This window comes from Sylvia atricapilla, chromosome 14, assembly GCF_009819655.1.
Source record: "Sylvia atricapilla isolate bSylAtr1 chromosome 14, bSylAtr1.pri, whole genome shotgun sequence".
NCBI lineage: Eukaryota > Metazoa > Chordata > Aves > Passeriformes > Sylviidae > Sylvia > Sylvia atricapilla.
The window spans coordinates 16,532,835-16,556,127 of NC_089153.1; the positions used below are offsets into that span (position 1 = coordinate 16,532,835).

The 23,293-nt window shown below is 46.5% G+C and overlaps 3 protein-coding genes across 11 annotated transcripts in view; all 3 read right to left on the reverse strand.

Annotated features, from left to right (window-relative positions):
• Positions 1-1,136: 1,136 nt before the first annotated feature.
• ATP6V0E1 (ATPase H+ transporting V0 subunit e1) lies at positions 1,137-11,335 on the reverse strand. 3 transcript variants are annotated; one of them, XR_010744705.1, is made up of 5 exons: positions 11,176-11,335; positions 9,439-9,486; positions 4,257-4,383; positions 3,725-3,899; positions 1,137-1,664 (listed from the first exon to the last, which is right to left on the reverse strand). XR_010744705.1 is itself a non-coding variant. In XM_066329384.1 (4 exons), exons 1-3 carry the CDS (start codon positions 11,277-11,279, stop codon positions 4,290-4,292), a joined length of 246 nt encoding a protein of 81 aa, XP_066185481.1. In that variant the 5' UTR covers positions 11,280-11,335; the 3' UTR covers positions 1,137-1,664; positions 4,257-4,289. The 3 variants fall into 3 exon arrangements, 1 of the variants encoding a protein (XP_066185481.1); XR_010744706.1 differs by having other exon boundaries at positions 1,631-2,148; XM_066329384.1 differs by lacking the exon at positions 3,725-3,899.
• A 1,467-nt stretch (positions 11,336-12,802) lies between these two features.
• RPL26L1 (ribosomal protein L26 like 1) lies at positions 12,803-17,104 on the reverse strand. Its single transcript, XM_066329383.1, has 4 exons — positions 16,965-17,104; positions 16,033-16,205; positions 14,812-14,952; positions 12,803-12,974 (listed from the first exon to the last, which is right to left on the reverse strand). Exons 2-4 carry the CDS (start codon positions 16,198-16,200, stop codon positions 12,846-12,848), a joined length of 438 nt encoding a protein of 145 aa, XP_066185480.1. The 5' UTR covers positions 16,201-16,205; positions 16,965-17,104; the 3' UTR covers positions 12,803-12,845.
• A 1,596-nt stretch (positions 17,105-18,700) lies between these two features.
• ERGIC1 (endoplasmic reticulum-golgi intermediate compartment 1) overlaps positions 18,701-23,293 on the reverse strand; it is a 57,406-nt gene continuing 52,813 nt past the window's right edge. For all 7 annotated transcript variants that reach the window (XM_066329371.1, XM_066329374.1, XM_066329375.1 and 4 more), the window contains one exon: positions 18,701-22,416. In XM_066329371.1, the coding sequence (XP_066185468.1) occupies positions 22,309-22,416 (108 nt within the window). In that variant the 3' untranslated portion in view covers positions 18,701-22,308. The remainder of the gene's footprint in view (positions 22,417-23,293) is intronic.

The following is a 23,293-nucleotide window of genomic DNA, read 5'->3' on the forward strand; positions in this document are numbered from 1 at the left end:
GCTAAATATGACAAGCCGATCAATGTATTTTAAAACCTCAAATCTGTCAGTGTTATCTTGAAGTGTTTCTCTCCCTCTCCTCTTACAATGTCAACATATTTTATTCTCCACACACTTCAAAAATCAAACAATAACCTTAAGGTTTTATATGATCACTCGGTTTCAATTTTCCTACGAATTATTTGGTCCAGACTGCGTAACATGATGATGCACAACATCTTGCATGGTAAAATACAAGCTCTTAAAAGGTAACATGACAAAAAAAAAAAAAATCCACTATTCCAGTCCCAACAGCTGTTATGCTTATTTGTAATAATGGGCACGTTCTTCCTTCTTTTGCAATTCACAGTGTCCAGTTTTGGATCACTGCAAGTTACATGTCAGGATGTTGGAATTTCCTGTGTAGTAACCAGTGCTGTCCCACTGAACAAGTCAAGGGTGGTATGCAAGAGGGAAAAGCAAATAAAATGTTAACCATTCCATCATGTCCTTGTGCATAACAATAAAGGGAATAATTGTCATTTATCTGGCCATGAGGTCAGGAAGCATCCAGGAAGCAGAATTTCTATCCTTTGAAGCTGCTCCTCAGCAAAGAACTGGCCAGACCCATCCCCAGTGCCACGGGCTCAGCTGCCACTGAGGAGCCTCAGGAACCTCTTGCCTCCGTTGCCATGTGCTTTTCCCAGGTCTGCAATTCCACAGGCAAGGGACAGGGCAGGACAAAACAGCTCCAGTGATTGCTGTTCAATTCGAGCCATTTGCTCCTATAAATATCCTCCAAACGTGCCAGGGATTAAATCAGCCTCCTGACACAATCACTGTGAAGGCTTCATCCAAATTAACCATGTTCATTACCTTTGATACTCTGAGTCCCCCTCAGACAATGGGAAGTTCCTGGAAAAGAGGCTCTCGAGCCAAGCATTCACTTATTCCTGCTCCTTTCAGCAGTTTTAGATTGCAAATTTAATCCTATTACAGATCTACCCCAGAGGTCTCCATACAGGCAACAATCCCCCATCTATTCCTACTATTTAACTTCATTACAATTTATCCACCTCATTTAAATATCCTCAGCTCAACTCCGAGTATCCAATTAAACCCACAGAAAAGTAACAGTTAAACATGGCACGGGAACATTTTGTATCAAGCAGAGGATTAGTTTTATTTCTAGGCACGAGAAATTTAAGGTCGGATTTCTCAAGAGCACAATTCATTTGGAAAACAAAAAAAAAAAAAAAAGAAAAAAAGAATTGCCATCAGCATGTGGTACCACTGTTCCTCCTCTCCTCACACAGTTTATTGCACACATTTTTTGTCCAGTGCAAACAGAACAGAGGTGAACAGCACAATGACACACAAGCTAAGACCTGCAAATATATAAAGAGTTATTACAGATAAAATAAACTGGAAATGTGATTCCATGACCCGTAAAAATAGAAATTTTCATCACATCCAGAGTTAACAGTCCCAAATTGACAGTACCAAAGAGGAGTAGAAGTTGCATTAGGCACTCTGTTAAATGGAATAGTAGGAAAAAAGCACAGGGCTTTGAAGAAGCCACTTGAAGAACATTAGAAAGGTTAAGGCATTACTGCAGGCTTCGTATCCACCCAGCTACGGAAAGGGCACCTTTGGGTCACTGGAGTTTCTCATCTCTTCTTCACCTGCAAAGCAAGAGGCAACTTCATTATTCCCTTCCACGGAGAGTTTGCTAATTGGAGGCCTGGCTGTTAACCACAGCTATTTCCATTCCACAAACACACTGAGCAATGGTCAAGAACTGCAGATAATTCATCTGTGTGTGGATGTTTTCTTAGCAGTTTCATTTCTGAAGTGGCCACAAGTAGTTTGAGTTCCATTATAAGCTGGTAGAACAACTCTTTCCCTCCAATGTTTTCAGTGCTGTAACAGCAGCCAGTGAGCTGGAGGACAGCCCCTCTCCACTTGCACAAAGCCAGTTCCTGCTCTGAGAACACAGACTGTGAACTCACCAAGCCAAGGAGAAAAGGCAGTGCTGGATCACAGCTTGGAAGAGTCCACAGCCCAGATTTACCATGGCCACAGAGCTCTGTACCATCCAAGCCATTAACTTGGTGAGGTGTCAACTGAATTGCTATAAAATCATCCCTTGGATGGGAGGGAGACTGCCTGAAAACACAGAGCAAACTTGGGGAACTTGGCACAGATCAATCAAGCCAGCATATGCAGAATTCCTCAGCAGAACATGAGGAGCTCACTGGAGCATTTTTAGGCTGCTCAGTTGATAAAGTAAAACAGGTTTGCTTTAATCATCCTTATTTTTAAGGATCTTTCTACTTTGGGAGTTAGCACTTCATTCTCTTTGCATTTTCTGTACTAATCCACCCAAACCTCAACTGAAAGGAACAGGAGGCAGAAATAAGTATAGTACATGTCCCCTGAATGCTGAAAAAGCACATCTCAAACTCCAGAAATAACTGGTTGCTGCACTGATGGGAATCCATGCAGTGTCAGAGATATCCCAGCTCTTCTCAGATGGAATCTCACTCCCAGCTCCTGTCTAGGCACAAACTCCACAGGAGCAAGGACAGGACATGGAGCACCCCAGCCCTGCAGTGGCACTCAAACAACACTGTAGTGGTGTGACCTGGGACAGCACATTTCCAGCAACAAAGAACAGCTATTTCAGGATTATTATATGCTTCTATTTTTCTAAACCTTTCTTTTTCAGAGACAACCACCTTAATTGTATTCCAAAATCAAGCCAATAAAAATCAGATGAAAGGTTAAAGCAAACTCCTTCATGAAACAACAGCATGTGCTATGCAGGGCTGAAACACTTATTAATAATTATAATATTAATTATTAAATTAATAAGTTTAAAAATGACAACTCCTCAAAAACTCTGCAGTCATCTTCAAACACACAAGTTCCCTCTCTTCCCTGGCACAAATTTAACTCCAGTTCTCTGGAAAATCCTTCACTGAAATGGAGGGGAAAGGCCTGATTCTGTCAGCTGGAGTCCAGGGGTTGTGTCTCACCTCCTGCCTGTCCTTGCTGGTTTCAATAGGCAGATCGTGAAGCCCAAATTTTATGTCCAGATAATTCCAATTCCAGATCCCAGGCAACTGAATCATCCCATGGGATTCGGGGATCTTTGTGCCCATTACCAAAACACACTGTTCTCTGTTTTAGCTAACTAATTATATGTTAGCACCCAAGCAGTGAAAATGCTCCTAGGAAATTCTGCTTGACTGACTTAGCTAATTACAGGCCTGGAGTTGAAGCAGGGCCAAGTCTACCTTGAGCTTCTGCTTGGTGCTTAAAAGGAGCTGCAGACACACACACACAGGCCCAGTCTGACAGCATCCCAGTTCACAGGAAACCTCCTCTGAAACTGGGCAGCAAATGTTCAGGACACTTCACACAAAGCATTTAACAGAGTTATAACATCAACTGTCACTGCCTGCTGCACTGAACTGAGACTGTGTTGTACAAGGACAAAAAAAAAAAAAAGTGTTTAATTATTCAGTTAGCAGCTTAAAAACTATAATCATGGCTGCTTGTTTCCACATTTCCTTCATTTGAACCTTCAATTCCAAATGCTGCCCTCCTGGACAAGCCCAACAGCATTAAGGCACTTTTAACACAACACTCTGTTTTTATGCTGGGCCTGTCAAAAAGCCCAGGAACTGCAAGAACCACATTCCAGCAGCACTGCCCAGATAGCAACCACCAGGCTCACCTGGGATTAAAGCTGCACACAGGCTGTCATTAAAAATAAAATAAACCATCAGGCCGTGAGCTCAGGAGATAGAGAACATTCTAATGGCAGCTCCCAGTCCAACTCCCCAGATGAATGAGGGCAATGCTGTGTTGCCTTGGAAATCAGGACAGGCCTCACATGAAATGGCAGCAGGCTTGAGGAGAGGTTTAACAACTGGTAAAGATCAGGAAATTCACTTATGTTAGCTATTAAAAACCACCTTGGTCGAATTATGAATTTTTTGGGGGAAGTAATGTGTTGTTCTCCTTAGAAACCCCTGAACACAGCAGCACACAACAGGACAGAAAGAAAAATAACTTCAGCAATTCAGTTCAAGGCTTTCACGTATCCAATCACGACCAACATCCAAAATGTTTTGTTGCAGCCCACAGAAAGACAGATTTCTCCTACAGAAGAGCTACAGCAGTTAGAGCACACTGCTCACATTACTGTTCAATGTCTCCTGAAGGTTTAACACACCAAATATATCAGTAAATGTGGTCACACTCACCTGTCAATGAACTGCAGCACAGCACAGGCATCCTTAAGGCCAGTGATATCTAAGATACCAAATGGTTTCATTGCTTAACTGCGGCCCAAAGAGAGGGTTGAGCTGAGCCAGGATTGCAATCAGCCAACTGCAAGACAACCCCCCAACCCAACAGAGACAGATCAGCCAAATGACAGCTGGTGACACTGCAAAGGTTGTCCAAACATGAGGAGTATCAGAGGAGAAAAGGCTATTTTAGGAAGGTCTGGATACAAATAAAAATTCTACTCGAGCTCATACACAAAGACCAGACAGCAGCAATGGGAATTATGGCATCAAATCATTCTGCAACTGAAATAGATTGTCCTGTTCAACTGAAAGCAACACAAAACCACCTGATAGCACTGCCCTCACACCTCTCTTTTGACAGGAAAGCGTTTTGAGACAGATAAAACTCAGGTATTTGGGGGCTCAGAAGATGGAAACATAAAAGAGACAGACCCTTTTTCAGTCCCTTTGAAGCATCCTTTAAACGAGCTCTGAGTAACATCCTCTCTCTCATTTGTTTCTCAGTGCATGACAACCTGCCCTGGCAGACATGGTCTATTATTCAGAGACTTAACAAAAGTGAATTTAAACCTGGTGCAGAGGTCAAAACAGAGGGACCTGAAGATAAAGGGTGACAAAAGAACAAAAAAAGACCAAAAACCAACCCCACAAGAACAACCCCAATATGACACAAATCCCAGATCATCAGCACAGCAGCCCTGTCACTAGAGCAGAGCACAAACTAACAGTGCAGAAGCCATGGCCAGAACTGAGAACAAGAGGAATGTAGTTCGTGGAAAATATCCAGGAAAGCTAAACAGAAATAAATATTCCACTGTTAAAAGATGTATTTGCTTTTTAAATGTTACAAGAGTCAGAAGAAGCAATGGATGCTTCTATGGATTAAAATCTATGTTAAATACTAACTATATAAACACATTTAGTGAACACACTGGCTCATCTGTCTGCTATTTCTAGAATGCTTTGTAAGGAGGAGAAAAAGCAGAGCAGCTTTGTAATGGGAGCTGCCACAAATGTATCAGAGTGCTTAGGCAGTCATGGAAAATTCCACACAAACCTTGATGCTCTGACCAGCAAACCAAGTGCAGGTCGGCTGCAAAACGCCTGCAAACAGCCAGGGCCAAAAGATGTGGGGCAGGCTCAAAGAAAACACATCAATCCCCTTCAAACTGACCAATATTTCTTTGCAATGCCCCTCTCAGCTTTGCACGGGGGTAGAACTCCAGCTAAAACAAGGAGCTGAGCCTGCAGCAGTCCATCAGTCACACAAGCCTTGGAACACGTAGCAGGCTCTACAAAGGAATTAAAACATCAGCAAGACACCACTGAGAGCAGCCAAAAACCTTTAGGTTGCCACGTTTCTGCTTTGCTGTCCAAAGCAGTGACAACCATTGTATTTTGAGACCACGGTGTTAAATCTGCTTAAGGGAAAAGCAAATCAGCTTTTAAAATGATCCCGGAATTTCTTTAGTGAGGGTTAATTTCTGAGATCCAACAGACAGATCCAAAGAGCACTGTGCCATCTGCCTCCAGCATCCAGAAGTAACACAAGTGGGAGGAGGGTAGAACACTAAAAGCCTGTTAAAGCACATTATTCCTTTTGTCACTGCAGAGAGCAGGAAGGAACTCCAGGCACGAATCTCTCACCTCTCGCTGCTCCCCGAGCTCAGGCCCAGCGTGGCTGGGAATTAAAGGAGCACCTTCAACTTCAGAATTAAATTTGGATTTAACTCTGTTTGATTTCAGAATCCCAACCTGTGTCACCAGGAAAAGCAGAGTGCAGGTTTCAAAAGGCATTTGCTGGGGCCGTGCTGGATACCCGAGCCCTGAGCCAGGGTGGCATTAGGGCAGCAGCACATTCCTCCTCCCTGCCCTGCCAGGGCTGAGGAATTTGAAGCAGTTGTTAGGCTAAAACTGCCCTGCATTCAAGGTAAGTCAGGAAAAAAAGCTTTCCCCGTGTTTTGCTCAAGTGACGCTGCTTTAGACAATAATCCAGCGAGACAACACACAGCCAAATGCAGCATCCAGAGTCAAACAAACCTCTGTACCCAAGCTGCAATGTTCCAGAGCTGCTAAAAGCAGGTATGGCATTCGAGCCACCCACAGCTCCTTAAATTCTAACAGATCCCACTTAGAACAGTTACTGTTAATTATCCAGCTCAGACAAGGAAATTAAAGTCCCTTCTGTTGTACCAGAGAGATTTTTTAAAAGGTCTTCCCACCACAACTGCCATCTGTCTGTGCTCGTGTTACAAATTAAGGTCCTGCTATCTCTGTTTAAATGTCAATTTGGGCATCCATATTTTAATCCTGTTAGAATCAGGAGCCGATAATACAATTTTCCAAGCACCCTGTCCTCTGTTAGGACATGATGACGCTGTTCAGGAACTGCTTTGTGCACAGCAAAAGAGATTTAGACTCTGACAGTACCTCACAATATGGTGTAACCTCTAATTTCTGCAGCAGTAACTCCTTAGACATTGCCTTAGATTTGATGAGGTTCCTGGGAATGGTTTATTCTTCAAAAGGCTGCTGGGTGCAGGATCTGTACACAAATTAGATGCAAATACCTTCCACAGAACATCCAAACGAATCCCACGTAATCAATATGGTTATTCAAAATTACCACTGTTCAATCTAAATACAGATGAAACAGCTTTAAGTTGAAATGCGATTGGCTTCGAATTCAGTTCAGTGAAAGTCGATCTGTCAATCAAGTGGTGTTTAATGAAGACAGGAAATTGTTTTTTCCTTACTTTCAAACAGAAAGGCAACTCAAGGAGTATGAAAGCAGGTTTAGCAGAGACAAAGAGCTCCACAGAGAAGCAGCAGCACTGCTGAGGACACACAATTACCTGGGACAGCACAAATTATTTTAATCCTAACAGATGCAATGAAGAACCCTCAGAAACAATTCATTTGGCTTCCTTCAAGACTGGTATTGAAAAATTCATCTCTTTCTTTAATCACCCAAAATTAAGGTCTTAAATGTTTTCAGTGCCTCCTCCACCCAAAAAGGAAAAGAATACAAGAACAATAACCTTCCATATGTTTGAATAAAACAGAGGGAAAAAAGTTGGACCAGATCTTTTGAGGTCTGTTCCAAGCAGGGCTGTTCCACAATTTTATACAGAATAAATGAGCAAATAAAAACGGAAAGGCTGTGTGATGAGGCAAGTTCTGCCTTGGAACATGAGGAGAAAAATCTGCTTTTTGTTGCATTCTGGCAAGCAGACACTATAAATACAATTGATGTGGTTGGGTACAACTACTGAGGGTTGAGAACATTGTAAGATTTTGCCTTTTTGTTTTGTTTTGTTTTTTTCAAAGTATAACTGGAGACAGCCAAAGGAAATTCAGAAAACAAGTTAGAGCCCACAAAATTATCAAAGAACCCCTGGGCATGCAAGAGCAGTTTATAAAAGATGTTAATGACAGCAAGCTGTATAATGCTTAGATAAAATAATCAACTAAACCTACAAGACAAACAGCACTGTGCATTTGAAGAGTTCACAGAATTCAGCCAAAAGCTAAGAAATTCTACAACAAATACATTTCACATCACCATCCAGAGGATGCTGCAGATGCCACATGGCCTCTGCTTCAAGGAAAACTCTCCTTCAAACAATAAAGACCAAACCCTAAACCTCAAGGGTTTTAGAAGAGTGGGGCATTAGTTCTATAGAAAAAGAAAAGAGAACTTGAAATTTAAACAAAACCAAAACAAAGCTCAACCCTCCTCCTAATTAAAACCCACCCAACTTTACTGTAACATAAATGCAGCAACCCAGTAAAAACCAACAAAAAAGTTTCCCTTTCTTAGCCAAACATTTGGGATCTGTTATGAGACTGGGCTGCTACAAACTCCATGTGCAGGGCAAGGAGACCTTCACAACACTGAGAGCCCCAAATTCCAGCTGCTTGCACAAATGCTCAGATTTCTATATCCACTCAGCAAAACTTCAATTTAAAAACTCCTGTGGATATTAAACAGAGCCAAGTTTGCTGGACTTTTACAGCTGAGCAAGAGTGAATTCTTAGGAGCTCACATATCAAATACTTTGTATGGAAATAAATTTTCTGGAGTATAAACTGATTTAACCCTGAATATCACATTATTAACCTAAACCAAACCTGTCTGAACCAACAGGCCTCTCCTGGAACGTGTCAACACTGAGATGCATTTCTCTAAATATTCATATTAAATTCCTCTAAACAGCATAAATAATGCCTAAATAGTTCAAGAAAGTACAAATACTGCTCAGGCTTGAATGGAACTCCAAATAGTAATTTTTATAATAAGTTAATCCTTAAGACCAAGCCAGAGTTTTATCACTTTGCTCTCCATAACAAATTCTTTTAAAGTTATTTCTGCACAGCAGTTTCTTTTTTTAACAAGATCAGTCTTTACAGTCTTTAAAAAGAGAGACAAACAGAAGGAAGCTTTGTCTTGCAGCCTCCAGCTACAGCTGGCTTAAATCCTGATAAAAAAACATTATATGAAGAGCTCTCAACAAACCACTTTGTTATTGCTACTAAATCTCCTACAGAAAGGAGGCAGCCTCAAAATACACTGTGCATTTAAACAGAAATGGTCTTAATATATCAAAGTCTCCCTAAAAAACCCACCATTCAGCAGCTTTTCCACCCACCACTCAATCAGATTTCGAGAATATATTCAAGGAATCTAAAAGCAAAACTGTTCAGTGGGTTTGAATCAGTATCATCTCAGAATTAAATATAAAGTAGGAAGGAAAAAGGCAAAAAAAAAGAGCCTAAGAATCAGAAAAACCTCAGAATTGACAGCCAATATCATTCTACTTGTGAGCAAACAAGGCAGTGAACTGGGGAGGAGGAACAGCAAGTCCAGGCAGAGAACAGTTCACAGTGAGGTGTCAGAGGACAACAAGAAGAATTCAGGTTCCTTTTAAATCACTATTTTCCAATGGGAAAGTCCCTCCAGCACACTGAAGGTCTTCAGAATTCCAAGAGCTGTCAAAGAACGTGTCTAAATCTCAGTGACACATTCAGAAAGCTTCTGACTGCTCTGAGGCTATGAAAAAAAAAACAAAGGAACTCGTGATTGCAACGGGAGTGGGCCTTGCTTAAGGGGCAGGACATTGTTTGTACTTACAACAGGTAGCAGCAAACAGCACAGGTCACCAGCATGGTGTTGATAACTCTGCCAAGAGGAAGGAGAAATGGCATCAGGTGTGGTGTTGTGACTGACCACAGGAGCCACAGAGAAAAAAAAAAAATCAAACCAAAACCACAAACCCACAGCAAACAAGGCCGAGTTTAACTTTGATCATATGAAAGATGACTCAACGTGAATGTTCTGGCTTCTTCCAGCTGAGGAAACTGCAGAGGCTCAGATCTGCAGGACTGACACAGCTCTGCCAAACAGTTTGCAGCTGGATTTAACAAAGCCACTGCGAGCAGCAGCAAAATCTGATGCAGTGTCCTCCACAATAGTGAGCCACTGAGGCTGGATGCACACAATAAACGCTTTCTCCGCTCGCGGAATTCTACTTCAAGAAAGTTTTAGTGTCAAAATTCCACTTTTAATTTTATATAACCAATGAGGGGTTTTGCAAACCAAATACAGAATAAAACCTCAAAGCTGTAGCGTGAAATTTTCCTTCCTTGGTGCAACACAGCTGTGTCAGAAACCACTGGAAAGCTGCAAAGAAGGAAGAACCAAGCTCTTGAAATTGAAAACGATAAAACTGCAGCTACTACACACACAGATGGGTTTGAACCGGGAGGAGAGGAGATGAGATTTTCTAACAGTGATCTCTGCAGCTCAGTGGCAAAGTGGAGTGGTTTCTTTCCTTTTTAAATCATAAAAAGGCATCTCCATCTATGCATTTCCTCCCCCAACTGAGCAACAAAACCTCATGGTGGGTCATTAACTTCTGCTGCTGAGGCACAGAATTCCCACATTTCCATGCCTGGAAGCCATTTTCCCAAGGTATTTCTGAGGACAAACACGTTTCCAGGCATAAAACAAACATCAGGTGTGAAAGTGAGGCAGGAAATGTCAGAGCTTGAGGAACATTGAGGGTTTAGATAAAGAACTGAGAGAAAATGCAGTTGGTACCTGTGGAGCAGAGGGAGTGTCAGAGAGAGGAAGAGAGATTAAGAAGCCATTATCTCCTAGAGAAAAGAGAAAGACAAAAACTTGTCTGTTTTTTAATCTGAGAAGCCAAAAGCACTGCAGGAAAAAGCTCAGCTCAGAAGTGCTGCTGCTGTCCTCAGCTACAAGGGCACCAGCACACATTTAACTCAGGACTAAAATCCACTGCTGCAGCCTTTCCAGTCTCACCCAGTGTGAAACCAGAAGACACTCGAGCAAGTTAGGAAAGGTCAAGTCAGGAAAGAAAGAGGAAGTTGTTGGTCAAATACCGCCTGACAATGAACCACCTTGACGACACAGACGTTCTGTCTGCAGAGGTTTCACAGAATGGTTTGGGTAGGAAAAGACCTTAAACCTCATCTCGTTCCACCTCTTACCATAGGCAGCGACACCTTCCAGTATCCCAGGCTGCTCCGAGCCTGTCCAACCCGGCCCTGGGCACTGCCAGGGATCCAGGGGCAGGACAGCTGCTCTGGGCACCCTGTGCCAGGGCCTCAGGGCAAACCCAAACCGCTGAGGGGCTCCGGGGGCACGGCCCGGCTCTGGCGGCCCCAGGGGCGGCTGCTCCGCCGCACCTCGGCCGGGCCCGGGTCTGTCCGCGCTGCGCCAGCGCCGGGAGCCCGCGGGCAACCTCGGGGCGCCTCAGGGCTCGCCTCCGCCGGGGCCTCCCCACACACCCGCGGGGGACGGAAGGGAAAGTGCCCGGCGCCCGCCGCTCCCCCGGTCACTCACCCGCGGTTCGGCCCCTTGGGTACGAGCCAGGGCAGGACGCCGCCGACCACCCCCCAGAACACGCTCATGACGATGATGGGCACCGCCAGGCCGCCGTACGCCATGGCCGCGCTCTGAGGGGCGCGGGGGCGGGGCCTCCCGCCACGCCCTGCCCGGGCCGGCCAATCAGCGCCCGCCACGTCACCGGCCCGGCGGGAGCGCGCGGGGAGGAGTCATGGGGCCGCGGGAGCGCGCGCTGCACGCGCGACAGGGTCAGGGATGGGATCGGGAATCGGGGCGGGGATGGGACCGGGAATGGGACCGGGAATCGGGGCGGGGATGGGACCGGGAATCGGGGCGGGGATGGGATCGGGAATGGGACCGGGAATCGGGGCGGGGATGGGACCGGGAATCGGGGCGGGGATGGGATCGGGAATGGGACCGGGAATCGGGGCGGGGATGGGACCGGGAATCGGGGCGGGGATGGGATCGGGAATCGGGGCGGGGATGGGACCGGGAATCGGGGCGGGGATGGGATCGGGGAGGAGAGGAGAGTGGAGCCGGGATGGGATCGGGAATCGGGGCGGGGATGGGACCGGGAATCGGGGATGGGACCGCGGAGGAGAGTGGAGCCGGGATGGGATCGGGGCTGCCCTGGGATCGCCGGCCCGCCTCCCCATCCCCATCCCTAACACGCTGCCGGGTGAGGGGACACGAAGCTCCCCTTCTGGGGAAGGGCTGGCCCCGAGCTCCTCAGGGAATTGGGATGCAGGACGTGACCCCATAGAGCAGCTCCGCACCAGCTCGGCACCTGGAAAGATCCCGGTAATGAACAAACCTCACGGAATTCCTCAAACACCCACTCCAGGGGAAGAAATTTCCTGTTAAGCAGCACGAGGTGGAGGGACAAAACCACTGAGAGTTCCTGATTGAAACCCACTCAGTCCATCTAACACAGCACCTCTGTCAGGCCTATGAACGGCTCCTGAAATGCAATTCTCCTCGACTGCCAGCATCCTTTTTTAGATTCTATTGTTCAGGCAGATGAATTTCTTTCCCTCTGTAGCAGCAATTAGAGGGCCATTCACCGAGCCAGTAAATCCATTTAACTGCGGGGCTGTTTTCAACACGCTGCAGCAGCTCTCAATTACGGAGGCACAAAATGCCAGGAAAGATCTCCTCTCACAGAAAATTCATCCTGAATAGCAACACCAACAGCACGGAGACTGCCTCACGCCATCCCTTCCCAAACCAGTCAGCTCTGCCTCTTGAGCACTGCTCATAGACCCCTTTGTCCTCAAACTCTGCCATTACTTACATAAATTAATTAATAATAAATTAATTCCTGAATTAATAATATATACAGTGCACAGAATTAACATGCTAATATAAAAAAAAAAAACCACAGACACATTTAAAAAGAGACAGAAATACAATCATTATTAAGATGGATGCTTCAAGACTACACTGCTCTTTCAGGTTGGTTGAAACATTCCTTTACAGTGAAAAAACTGTTTTTCCCAGCTGTAAAAACAGGTACCAAGAGCTTTTTAATTTAGTGTATTTTTTACGATGTCAAAACACAAGAAGGAATATTTAAATGCTGAGCAGGACACATCAAGATTTTTGAAAGAAGACACACACCAGGTTGAATTTTAGCAGTTTTTTAATGGTGTCAATCAGGAAAGCATCTATTCTTGCATCTTCTCGATTGTCTCCTCCTTGTACTTGCCCTTCTCCTTGCCCACCTGGCGGGACTTGGCTTTCCTCTCCAAGATCTTCTTGCGGTCCTTGTCCAGCTTTAGCCTGGTGATCACCACCTGGACAGAGCACAAGGAATTCATCAGCCCTGTCCAGAGGGAAGGGCAGCAACCAATCCCAAATCCACCTGAGCCACAGCAGATCCCACCACCACGGAGGCAGCAGTCAAAGCTGGCCTTGGACACTGGCAGGGATGGTGCAGCCACAGCTTCTCCAGCACCCTTTGCCTCACCACCCTCCCAGGGAAGAATTTATCCAACAATTCCTGCTCCTGCCTCCTCAAACTGGCAAGGAAATTCATGTGTTGGTGTTACTGAAAGCATTACTTGGAAAACAGAACAAGCAAATCCTAGAAATCCCATACAGGCACATTTTCTCCTTAATTCCTTGTGTATTTAGGTCTCTCTTAATTGGAATTCCCACCTCTTCGCCCTGGAGAGGTACAAACTGTTCACACAGCCCACAGCAAGTCTGGAACAAAACATTCCCCTGCTCTCTTTGCATTAATAACCAGAATCTTTATGCAAAGCTTTCTTGAGGTCTAGCTCCCAATTAATGGAAATGTTCCCAGAGTGAAGAACCAGCAGAAAATTTCATTTCTCTCACTGCTACTCAGCACACAGATACATGCACAATGTCACCTTGTCAGTCAGGTGTTGTTGCTGCACACAAGTCGTGATGTTTTGGAATAATTCTGCCCTCCCTCTGCTGAACACACCAACCTCTTACACCAGAAAACCTGTTACAACTGGATTTTTCCCACCATCTTTGTGCCCACATGGCAAGGCTGAAACAGACTGAATTCATCTGCTTCAAACCAGGTTTTGGCAAGTTCTTTCATTTAGTTTCAAATGTTTCCTGTTATGATCTGAACAGGTTTTGCCTGGTTTTCACCAGCTCCAAACACCTCAGGCTAAACCCAGATTCAGAAGTATTCAGCTCACAACTGCCTGCAAAAACAATCACAATCCTGAGCATCTATTTGTTGGGGAAGCCTCTCCAACACCTCCTCATCCAGTGCAAGTGCCACACAGCAAGGATGAAGGATTTAGTGATCCATTTTGTGCTTTAAAAACAATCTCTTTAAAGAAGTATTTTGGCAAGATTCCAAAGTCTCTAGGAGCTTTCTACTCCCAGAAACAGCAAGGAGTCCTTTGTTTGAACTCACACCTCTGCTCACAACACTCTAACATTTCCTTGAGGCAACATCTCCATTCCTTATTCACACAATGGTTTGGGTTAGAAGGAACCTAAAGATCACCTTGTTCAGGGCAGGGACACTCTACACTGTCCCAGGTGGCTCCAAGCCCATCCAGCCTGGCCTTGGGCACTGCCAGGGATCCAGGGGCAGCCACAGCTTCTCTGGGCACCCTGTGCCAGGGCCTCAACACCCTCACAGGGAAGGATTTCTTCTAAATATCCAATCTAACCCCACTCTCTGTCAGTATGAACCCATTCCTCCATATTCTATCCCTCCAGGCCATTGTAAAATTCTCTCTCTCCATCTTTCCTGCAGCTCCTTCAGACACTGTGAGGCCACAATTGTGTCACCCCAAAGCTTCTCCTGTCCAGGCTGGACAATCCCAGCTCTCCCAGCAGAGCTGCTCCATCCTCTGCTCACCCTGGAGCCTCCTCTGGGCTCTCTCCAGCAGCTCCAGGTCCTGCCTGTGCTGGGCCCAGGGCTGGGGGGCTCCTGGGGGCCAAGGCAGGTCCAGCCCTTGGTCACCAGCACCCCCAGATCCTTCTCCCAGCACTGCTCCATCCGCTGCTCCCAAGAGCTGCCCTTACCCAGGTTCATTCCCATCACTTGGTGACAAATTTTACCCAATCCCAGAGTGGCCCCTGTGTCCCTGCTGGCAGGTGCCAGCCCCCAGGTGTCCCCAGGTGTCCCCATACCTTGCTGGGGTGGATGCCCACGTGCACGGTGGTGCCGTTGGCCTTCTCCCGCTGCACGCGCTCGATGTAGATGACGTATTTCTTCCTGTACACCTGCACCACCTTCCCGATCTGCTGGCCCTTGTAGTGTCCTCGCACCACCTGCACACAGCAAAGAGGCTGAGCCACGCTCCTCCAGCAGCCCTGGGGCAGCCACCCCAGCCCACAGCCCGTGCCTGGGCTGCACAGGGGGAGAGCCCAGCTCTGCCCCTCGCACACACGAGCCACAAAGACACGAGTGACCCAAAAAATTCAGCATCACCAACGTGGAAGATACAATGGAGCAGGATTGTGCTTCTTGCCCATTTTCCCTGCAGTAAACCCTAATGAGGGAACTCTGTAGCTTTGCAGCCAGGTTTCAATTTTTAAGTTTTTATCCTAATTTTTTTCCCTATCACTGTGTTTTATATAAAATAGCCACTCAGCTTGGACTCATTTCTAACCAAATCTTTTTGATGTCACAGGTAGCAAACAGTCTATAAAAAAGGAACAATTCTTTGCTTTGTGCTTGTTGGTTGAAAGGTTTTAGTTCAGTACAATGATTGATTCATGTAGCTGATGTGCAGCAGAACTGCCACTTGTGTTCCTGACCCTTGTCACTGAAGTGAATTTAAGAAACACTTTGACAGCCCAAATAATGACTGGATTATTCGGATTATTTCTGCCATGCTGAGGGCAAAGCTCCAGCACCAACATGAGTTTGTCTTGTCCTTCCCTTCTGCATAGGCTGCACATGAAAACAGAATCTGAGAATCAGCTGGCTTGGAAAACACTCCCAAGATCATCAAATCCAAACTAAGATCCCCATCCCCACCTTGTCCCCAGCCCAGAGCACTGAGTGTCACCTCCAGGGATGGGGATCCAAACCTCCCCGGGCAGTTCCCATTCCTGAGCGCCCTTTCCATGGAGAAATTCCTGCTGCTGTCCCCCCTGAGCCTCCCCTGGCCCAGCCTGAGGCCGTTCCCTCTGCTCCTGTCCCTGTTCCCTGGAGCACAGCCCGATCCCCGGCTGTCCCCTCCTGGCAGGGACTTGTGCAGAGACACAGGGTCCCCCCTGAGCTCCTTTTCTCCAGCTGAGCCCCTTTCCAGCTCCCCCAGCCCCTCCTGGGGCTCCAGACCGGAGTGTGGAGTGTTTCAGGCTTTGTCTGGCACCTTTAGAAGCTGAGGTGTGAGGGGGCAGTACCTGCACCTCGTCGTCCTTGCGGATGGGCATGGAGCGCACGTTGTACTTCTGCCGCAGCTCCTTGGACAGGGGCGAGGACATGATTTTCCTGCGGATGTGGGAGGGGGCATTGAAGTGCCTTTTGCGGTTCTTGCTGCGGTCCGAGGTCACAAAGGGGTTGAACTTCATTTTGGCTGCACAAAAAAACCCAAGAAGCCCCAACAGTTGGAGAGGTGCTCACGGAACACACACACACTCCATCAGCCACCCTCACAGAGTGTGCCGCAATTTCAACTGGTTTTAATCCCACCACAAACTCTGATATCCCGGACTACAAACAAGGCTGAAGGCACTTCCCTGACTGACGGTGACCCTGTCATTGACACACGTGCCCATCAGAGCACTCTTCCCACTCAAAGCTCCCCGTTCTCAGCACGCAGGGCACCTGGATCCTGCCACGCTCATTTATATCCATTTATAAAAATGTCTATTTGGGGCTTGCAGAAAGGAGTCGCACTGCCCCAGCACCTCCAACAGCGCTCCTCCCCAGAGTGTACGGGTAACAAACCCAAGATCCTTCCGGCCCTCCCTACATCCTAAAATCTGCGCTACAGGATCTGTCAGGGCACCGCTGATCCTGACAGCAAAGGGCAAATTAAACCAAGGATAAATTAAACTAAAGGCTGGTTTTGCTCAGCTCCCAACCTTTTAAGTGCCCACACTGGCATATTCCACGCGGGCTGGGTTAATTTAATAAAGCATCAGGCAAGCACAGACTGAAGGAGGCCGAGCTCCGGCCGCAAGCAGAACTCTCCCCATCCCGCAGCTCCGGGCCGGCCCCCGGCCACCCGAGCCCCTTCCCGCTGCCCGCCGCTGCCCCGCGGAGGCCCCGGATGGCCCCGATGGCCGCGGATGGTCCCGATGGCCGCGGATGAAAGCTCCCGGTGCCTCACCCGCTGCCGCCGCCGCGCCGCCCGCCCGGAAAAGGAACCAGCGGCGCTTCCGCTTCCGCTTCCGGCAGCGCCGCTACGGCCCGCACAGCGCGCCCCCTGGCGGCCGGAGGACACACCTGCAGCGGGGACAGAGCGGGGACAGAGCGGGGACAGAGCGAGGACAGAGCGGGGACAGAGCGGGGACAGAGCGGGGACAGAACGGGGACAGAGCGGGGACAGAGCGGGGACAGAACGGGGACAGAGCGGGGATAGACCCGGGACAGAGCGGGGACAGAGCGGGGATAGAGCGGGGACAGAGCGGGGACAGAGCGGGGATAGAGAGGGGATAGAGCCGGGACAGAGCGGGGACAGAGCGGGGACAAAGCGGGGACAGAGCGGGGATAGAACGGGGACAGAGCGGGGACAGAGCGGGGATAGAGAGGGGATAGAGCCGGGACAGAGCGGGGACACACCTGGGAGACAGCCTGTGTAGATCTGGGAGACAGTTGGGACAGACCTGGGACACACCTCGGATGGACCCAGGAAACACCTGGGACACATCTGAGCATCATCCCTCGTGCCCACCTGAGCATCACGCCCCGGTACCGCCCTGGCACCATCTCCTGGTGGCCACCTGGGCATTGTCCCCGGGACAGAGCTGCTGCCACCTGGGCATTGTCCCCAGTGCCACCTGGGCATCCCCCGTCCCGTCACTCCTCCCCTGCCATTCACCAGCAGTTCCTTCTCTCCATGAATGAGGGTGAAAACTGATTCCTCCTGCTCAGCCCCAAGGGACACCAGTGACACCACTCCCGTGTCCCTCAGCCCCAAAGGACACCAATTCCCCCAGTTTCTGTCACGTTCAAATTCCCTGCCCAGCCCCTGCTCCTGTGTCACTGTCACCTGCATTCCTGCCCCTGTAAACCAGCTCATCTGCATAAACCCTTTCCCTTGCAGGTAGATGATGCCCCAGTACACATTTTCAGGACTCAGATGAGTTTATTCTCAATGAAAATTGGTAGGAATTAACCAATTAATTGGCTGAGGTAAAGCTTGGTTGGGTTAGGGTTGGGTTTTTTTTTAAATAAAGATAGACTAGAAAATTTTGGGACCCAGTTGCAGCAGGCTGGGATTTGGACAAACACCTTCCCCAGAGACTTTATGTATCATTTACAGAGTAAGGGACTTTCTGCACCACTCCATCACTTGTGGAAATGCGAGTTCTAAGCTCTGGAACAGGCAGGAGCTCTTCCTTCACAAAGATCTTGCAAGGCTCACACCAACATAACGGGAATTGGTTTCTTAAGATGGTGCAGATATCTTAAACCCAAACTCAGTGTTTTGTAACCCTTCATTGTTTAATTTTAATAATTGCCTCAGACACTCATTTCTAAATAGTTATGAAGCAAGACTAAGGACATTAAAGGAGGGGGGGACAAAAATTGGGTTATTTCATGTACCAAGGAGAACAGTGACTAAAGCCAAACCCACCAAGTCCCAAGCACAGTCCACTCACCTTTCCTTAAAAAAAGGGAGGTTGGGACACTTGGTACTGAACAAAACTGAGCACAGAATGTCCAGACATGACTCAGGGCTGATTACAAAAGAGCCTCGTGCTAACTTTCACCACAGTGACCTGGCTCCCAGAGATTTCACTGTGTGATAACGCTCAGTTCACTGAAATCATAATTAAAAACCAAAGGAAAAAAAAAGCCCTCTCAGATTGATTTTGCAACAGGACTGCAACAAGAAGCAAATCAAAAACACGTCAGAGTTTTATTATTTTTAATTATGGAACTAAAAAGGCTAACAGTTTATTAACATAAGGTTGCAAATTAAAAAAGACAAATGCCAGAACTCCTTAACAGTCTCCACTGTTGAAATGTATAAGACTTGTGCTTTAAAGATTGCTGCACCAGACAGGGCAGGGCTGCCCCTGCTCCCTGCCCTTCTCTCCCACATTCAGAGGAGAAACCTCTCATTGACATCCCTAAACTGCAAATTCAAACAACTCTTCTAAAGCAGAGACTCATCACAGCCATCCCCAGCCCCAAGAGCCCGTGTGTCACACAGAGAAAGGACATGAAATCAGCAGTTCTCAGGAACTGGTGGCAGGCAGGGCCACCTACACTGCAGATCTCATGTTTTACAGCGCACGTAAATGCAAGTATTTACGATCAAACATTCACAGATGCCTCTCTCCCGGATTTTGGTACTCCATTTCCATTTTATTTTCTTTTAAAAATCCTCTTCAGCAGTGCAGATACTGCCTAGAAGACAGCTAATAACTTTCCCTAGAGCTAGAAGTTTTTAACTCCACCACTGCGAAGCATCCTATGCCTCAAGTTCTCACCGTGGGGTGGAGCCTGGAGCTGCAGGGAATGATTTAAAATGGGAGTTTCAAATATTTCCTACAGGGATATCTTTCTTGGAAACCCAAACACTTCTATCAAAACACTGACTTGAAAGGGCAAAATCAGAAAACCCAACAACTGAGGGATTCCTTCTGCTCCGACTCGAAATTCTTTCCTTTGCAAGGGCGTTTAAAAGCACGACTAAGCTCATTGTCTCTTCAGAAAATTAGGAATAAAAGTGAAATCTCATGGGTGGAGAGGCAGAAACTGCCTTGTTTTTACGTCTGGAGAGACCAAGAGCAGATTCTTCTGGAAACACACGCTGCAGTTCCACGGTGTGACCCCAGCCAGCCACAGCCCAGGGACAAGCTCCCCAAAACTTCCAGCAGCCCCAAAAGGTGGCCTTGGCTTGGCAGCACTCACAGGCTTAAACCTGGTTTAGGGAACCAAATACAGACTGTTTCTTCTGCCAGAACTCGAGTACAATTTGGTTTCCACATCTTGCAAAAAAAAAAAAAATAGTGATTTATTGCCTTATTGCAGGGGGTATTCTGGCAGAGAGAGCAGGCTGAAGTGTGTTGTTTCCAAAAAAATAAAACCAAACTCAAAGAAACCAATTTCACTGGTCTGGTTTAGAGAACTGGCCTGGACTGCACAGGAGGCAGTTTAATATAGACAGGGAATGGGGGGAAGGATGGGAATAACACACCAGGGGACACAAGGAAATCTGCAATCACCTTCGTTTGTGTCAAAGAAATTGTTCCAGAGGAGAAATTTCAGAAAATGAACTGTACTGCAAAGATCTCCCCTTGCCCAGCTCAGGAGAAGGATGCACTAAATAAATCTCAGCATAAGGAAGATGCTAAAATATTAAAAAAATCTCATCATTATAATCCACTGTTCCCAAGCTGTCAGCAAAGACTCAGCAATTCCAAAAGGAAAAATTAGGACATTTTAGCTGTGAGTTTCAGCTGGTCACAGTGGATTAGAGGAAATCCTTCAGCCAGCAGGAGAAGCAATTGCCATGGAAAATCCCACATCCAGAGGGTTCCACTCGCAGGCACACAGACATGCACTCCAAATGAACACAAGCATCTCATTTTCAAGTTTGTTTTTTGGTAAATGGGGGAAAAAAAAAATAAAAATCTATCCATACATGAACGGGGTACAGGAAGTTACACAATCCAGTTTACAGCTAAAATAAGAGCAATCAGTCCAGAGTAAGAACAGGGAAAAATTGCAATGCTGTCCGAAGTCACTGCAGGGCAGAGCATGGCAGGGGGAGAGCAGCTGGCTGCTCCTGTTTGGTGGGTGGATAAAACTGGCTACACCTTCCAAAGCAATGAGACAATTTCAACAGACCATCAGGAATTCTTTTGAAATGCATCCGACTCTAACGATAACACTGAATATTCAACGACTCGTATCATCACAGCCTAAAGTTTGGAGATTTTGCCTCCAGGAAAAGGCAATGGACAACATCCAAGAGAAACCCTGCACCCATCTTAGAATTTACAGCACTGAGTTCAAGATTTTTATTTTATGATAATTAAAAAAAAAAAAATCCATCCTGAAAGACTTAGAATTTGTGTATTCTCAGCTCAGACATTCCCAAGGCATATGGAGACTGTCACTACTCAAGGAACATTGATGAGGCTCTGGAAAATGCACTGGTGGGCACTTGGCCTCATTTTTTGTGACCTCATGCCCACCACGACACGCAAGACACCCCTGGCAGTTTTCCCCTCACACCTCTGTTTTTTTTTTGGAGGCTCCAGAAGACAAGGTTTGAAGGAATGGACAGGAAAGCTCAGGTACCATTTTAAGGGCTCAAAACAAAAATTCCCAGCAAGGGTCAGCCTGTGGGAATGCTGCCCTGTGTACCTGTGGGAGAACAGTGTCAGTCCAGGGCTCAGAAAAGATGCCTGACTGAGTTTTAGAGGAAAAGGGAGGCACCTTAAATCCTGAAAAGTCAGAATTCCCGTGTTTGACAGGTGTATTGAATAGACACACACAAAGCAAGAGAGGAAGCTGTGCTCATCCACCCAGAAGGCTGCACCATTTTTCTGAGCACAGAGAATATAAAACCTTAAAAAAACCCCAACAACAATAATAAAGCAGAAGTGCAGAATCCGGACTTTTGGGTGGTCTGTGTTTAAAAACAGAAGAAATAAAAGCTAATGCTGTAACAATAGACAACTATTCCCTTTCAAAGCAAAGGCCACATAAAACTGTGTTGCTCAGTTTGGTTTTTACTTCATGCCACCTGTAAACACAAGACTGGATATTCAGTTTTGTAGTGGGAAGAAATGAAACCACTTTTACATCCAGAGTAAAAGAAATGCCCTCCACTGCTAGGATCACAGATTACCCAGGAAAAGGTAGCTGGGGAAAGCTTCCTCTTCTCCTTTTTTTCCCTTAGTTAAAAACGTTGTATCTGAACAACTGAGCTTTCAATAAAAGCACAAAACATTTCCTGGTATGTCATTTCTGCCCTCTGTCTCTTAGGTTTGCTGTGGGGACTAACACTTTCCACTCCTCACCAACAGATACATCACCTTTTTGGCACCATGGGTGGAATTTCTTCCTCGTGTGTAATTTTGCCCTATACAAAAGTCGATTGTCTGATCATGCAAATCCAACAGAACTCCAAAAAAGTGCCACAGGACAGTTCAGCTCTTTGCCATCTACTCCCTAGTTTGTACACTGCCATAGGAACCTCCCAGAGGACAGACTGCCATCCTTACTTAGATGTGACATGGCATTCCAACCTTTCTTTCTAGGGGGAGGGAATTGAAATCCACACCCTGATTGCACTGACTTTTCCCTCTCAGAGCTCTGAAATGCATGGAGATTTCTTTGATTTGCTGAAGATGTCTTCACCGAACAGCCTGATTAGAAAAAAAAAAACAAACCATACTGATCGAATCAAATAGAAAAAATAAAGACAAAAACAGGTAGTGGTAGATTTCTCAATCTTTGCTCCCGTCCTTGGAGTCGAGGGTAGAGTTTCACTGCATTTTGCCCAGCTGGATCTTCTTCCAGGCCTCTGATGCTGTGAAAATGCAGGAGTCAAGGATCCCAGCTACAGTAAATGTTCCTCCAATGATGGCACATATCTGCAATTACAGAGAAACACGTTTGTCAGCAACGAGGGAAACCTTCACACAGCCTAAACTGGAGGAGGGATCCTGCAGCTGGGGTATTTTCTGGAAGCACAGTGGTAACAGCACTGGGGATGGAATAAAATGACAATCATTCACAAAAACCATTCCCTGCAGTGGAATAAATTAGTGCTGAACTCCTCACAGCCTGAGCCCACCACAAATCCCAGCTCCCACAGCATGAACACTGCTCCTTTCTGGGCTAAACTCCACCTAACTCAGCTTTCTAGAAGCTCTGTGTTGTTCACATTTTCCTACAACTGTTTTCTGTTATAAACACCACAGCCTTGTAGTCTTTTCCCTAGTTCTCAACATCATAATTTACAAACAGGCAGAAGACACTGAAATAGCACGTGAAGGGCAGTGAGTAACAGAGAAACTCAGCTCCCAGTGACACCACAGATCTGCCCAACACTTTCCATGACAAGGGCTGCTGAGAGCAGCCAACTTAACTCTTTGTGGGACAAAGTTTTCCACACAAGATGTAGATCTTGAGTCAAATTAAAACATGTAATTACTTCCAAGACCAGGGTTAGGGGAAAAAAATAATCTTTTGATTAGCATTAAGAGCCTACTTCCCTTCTCAAGTGCTACAAAAACACAGAATTATTGTGTGTATTCTGTCAAACCAGAGTCCTTGAGGAAACAGTATCACAGTGTCATTTATGCTGGAGAAGACCAACAATACAAAATATTTCCCTGCTACAATGGCTCAGTGGTTTGGGATTATTCTCTCCTTCAGCTCCCAGCTCCTAACAAATCCCCTTTTTCCAAGGCAGGCCCTTGTCAGGAGATAAGCTCCCCTTCAGGAGAGCCTGTCAGGAGATAAGTT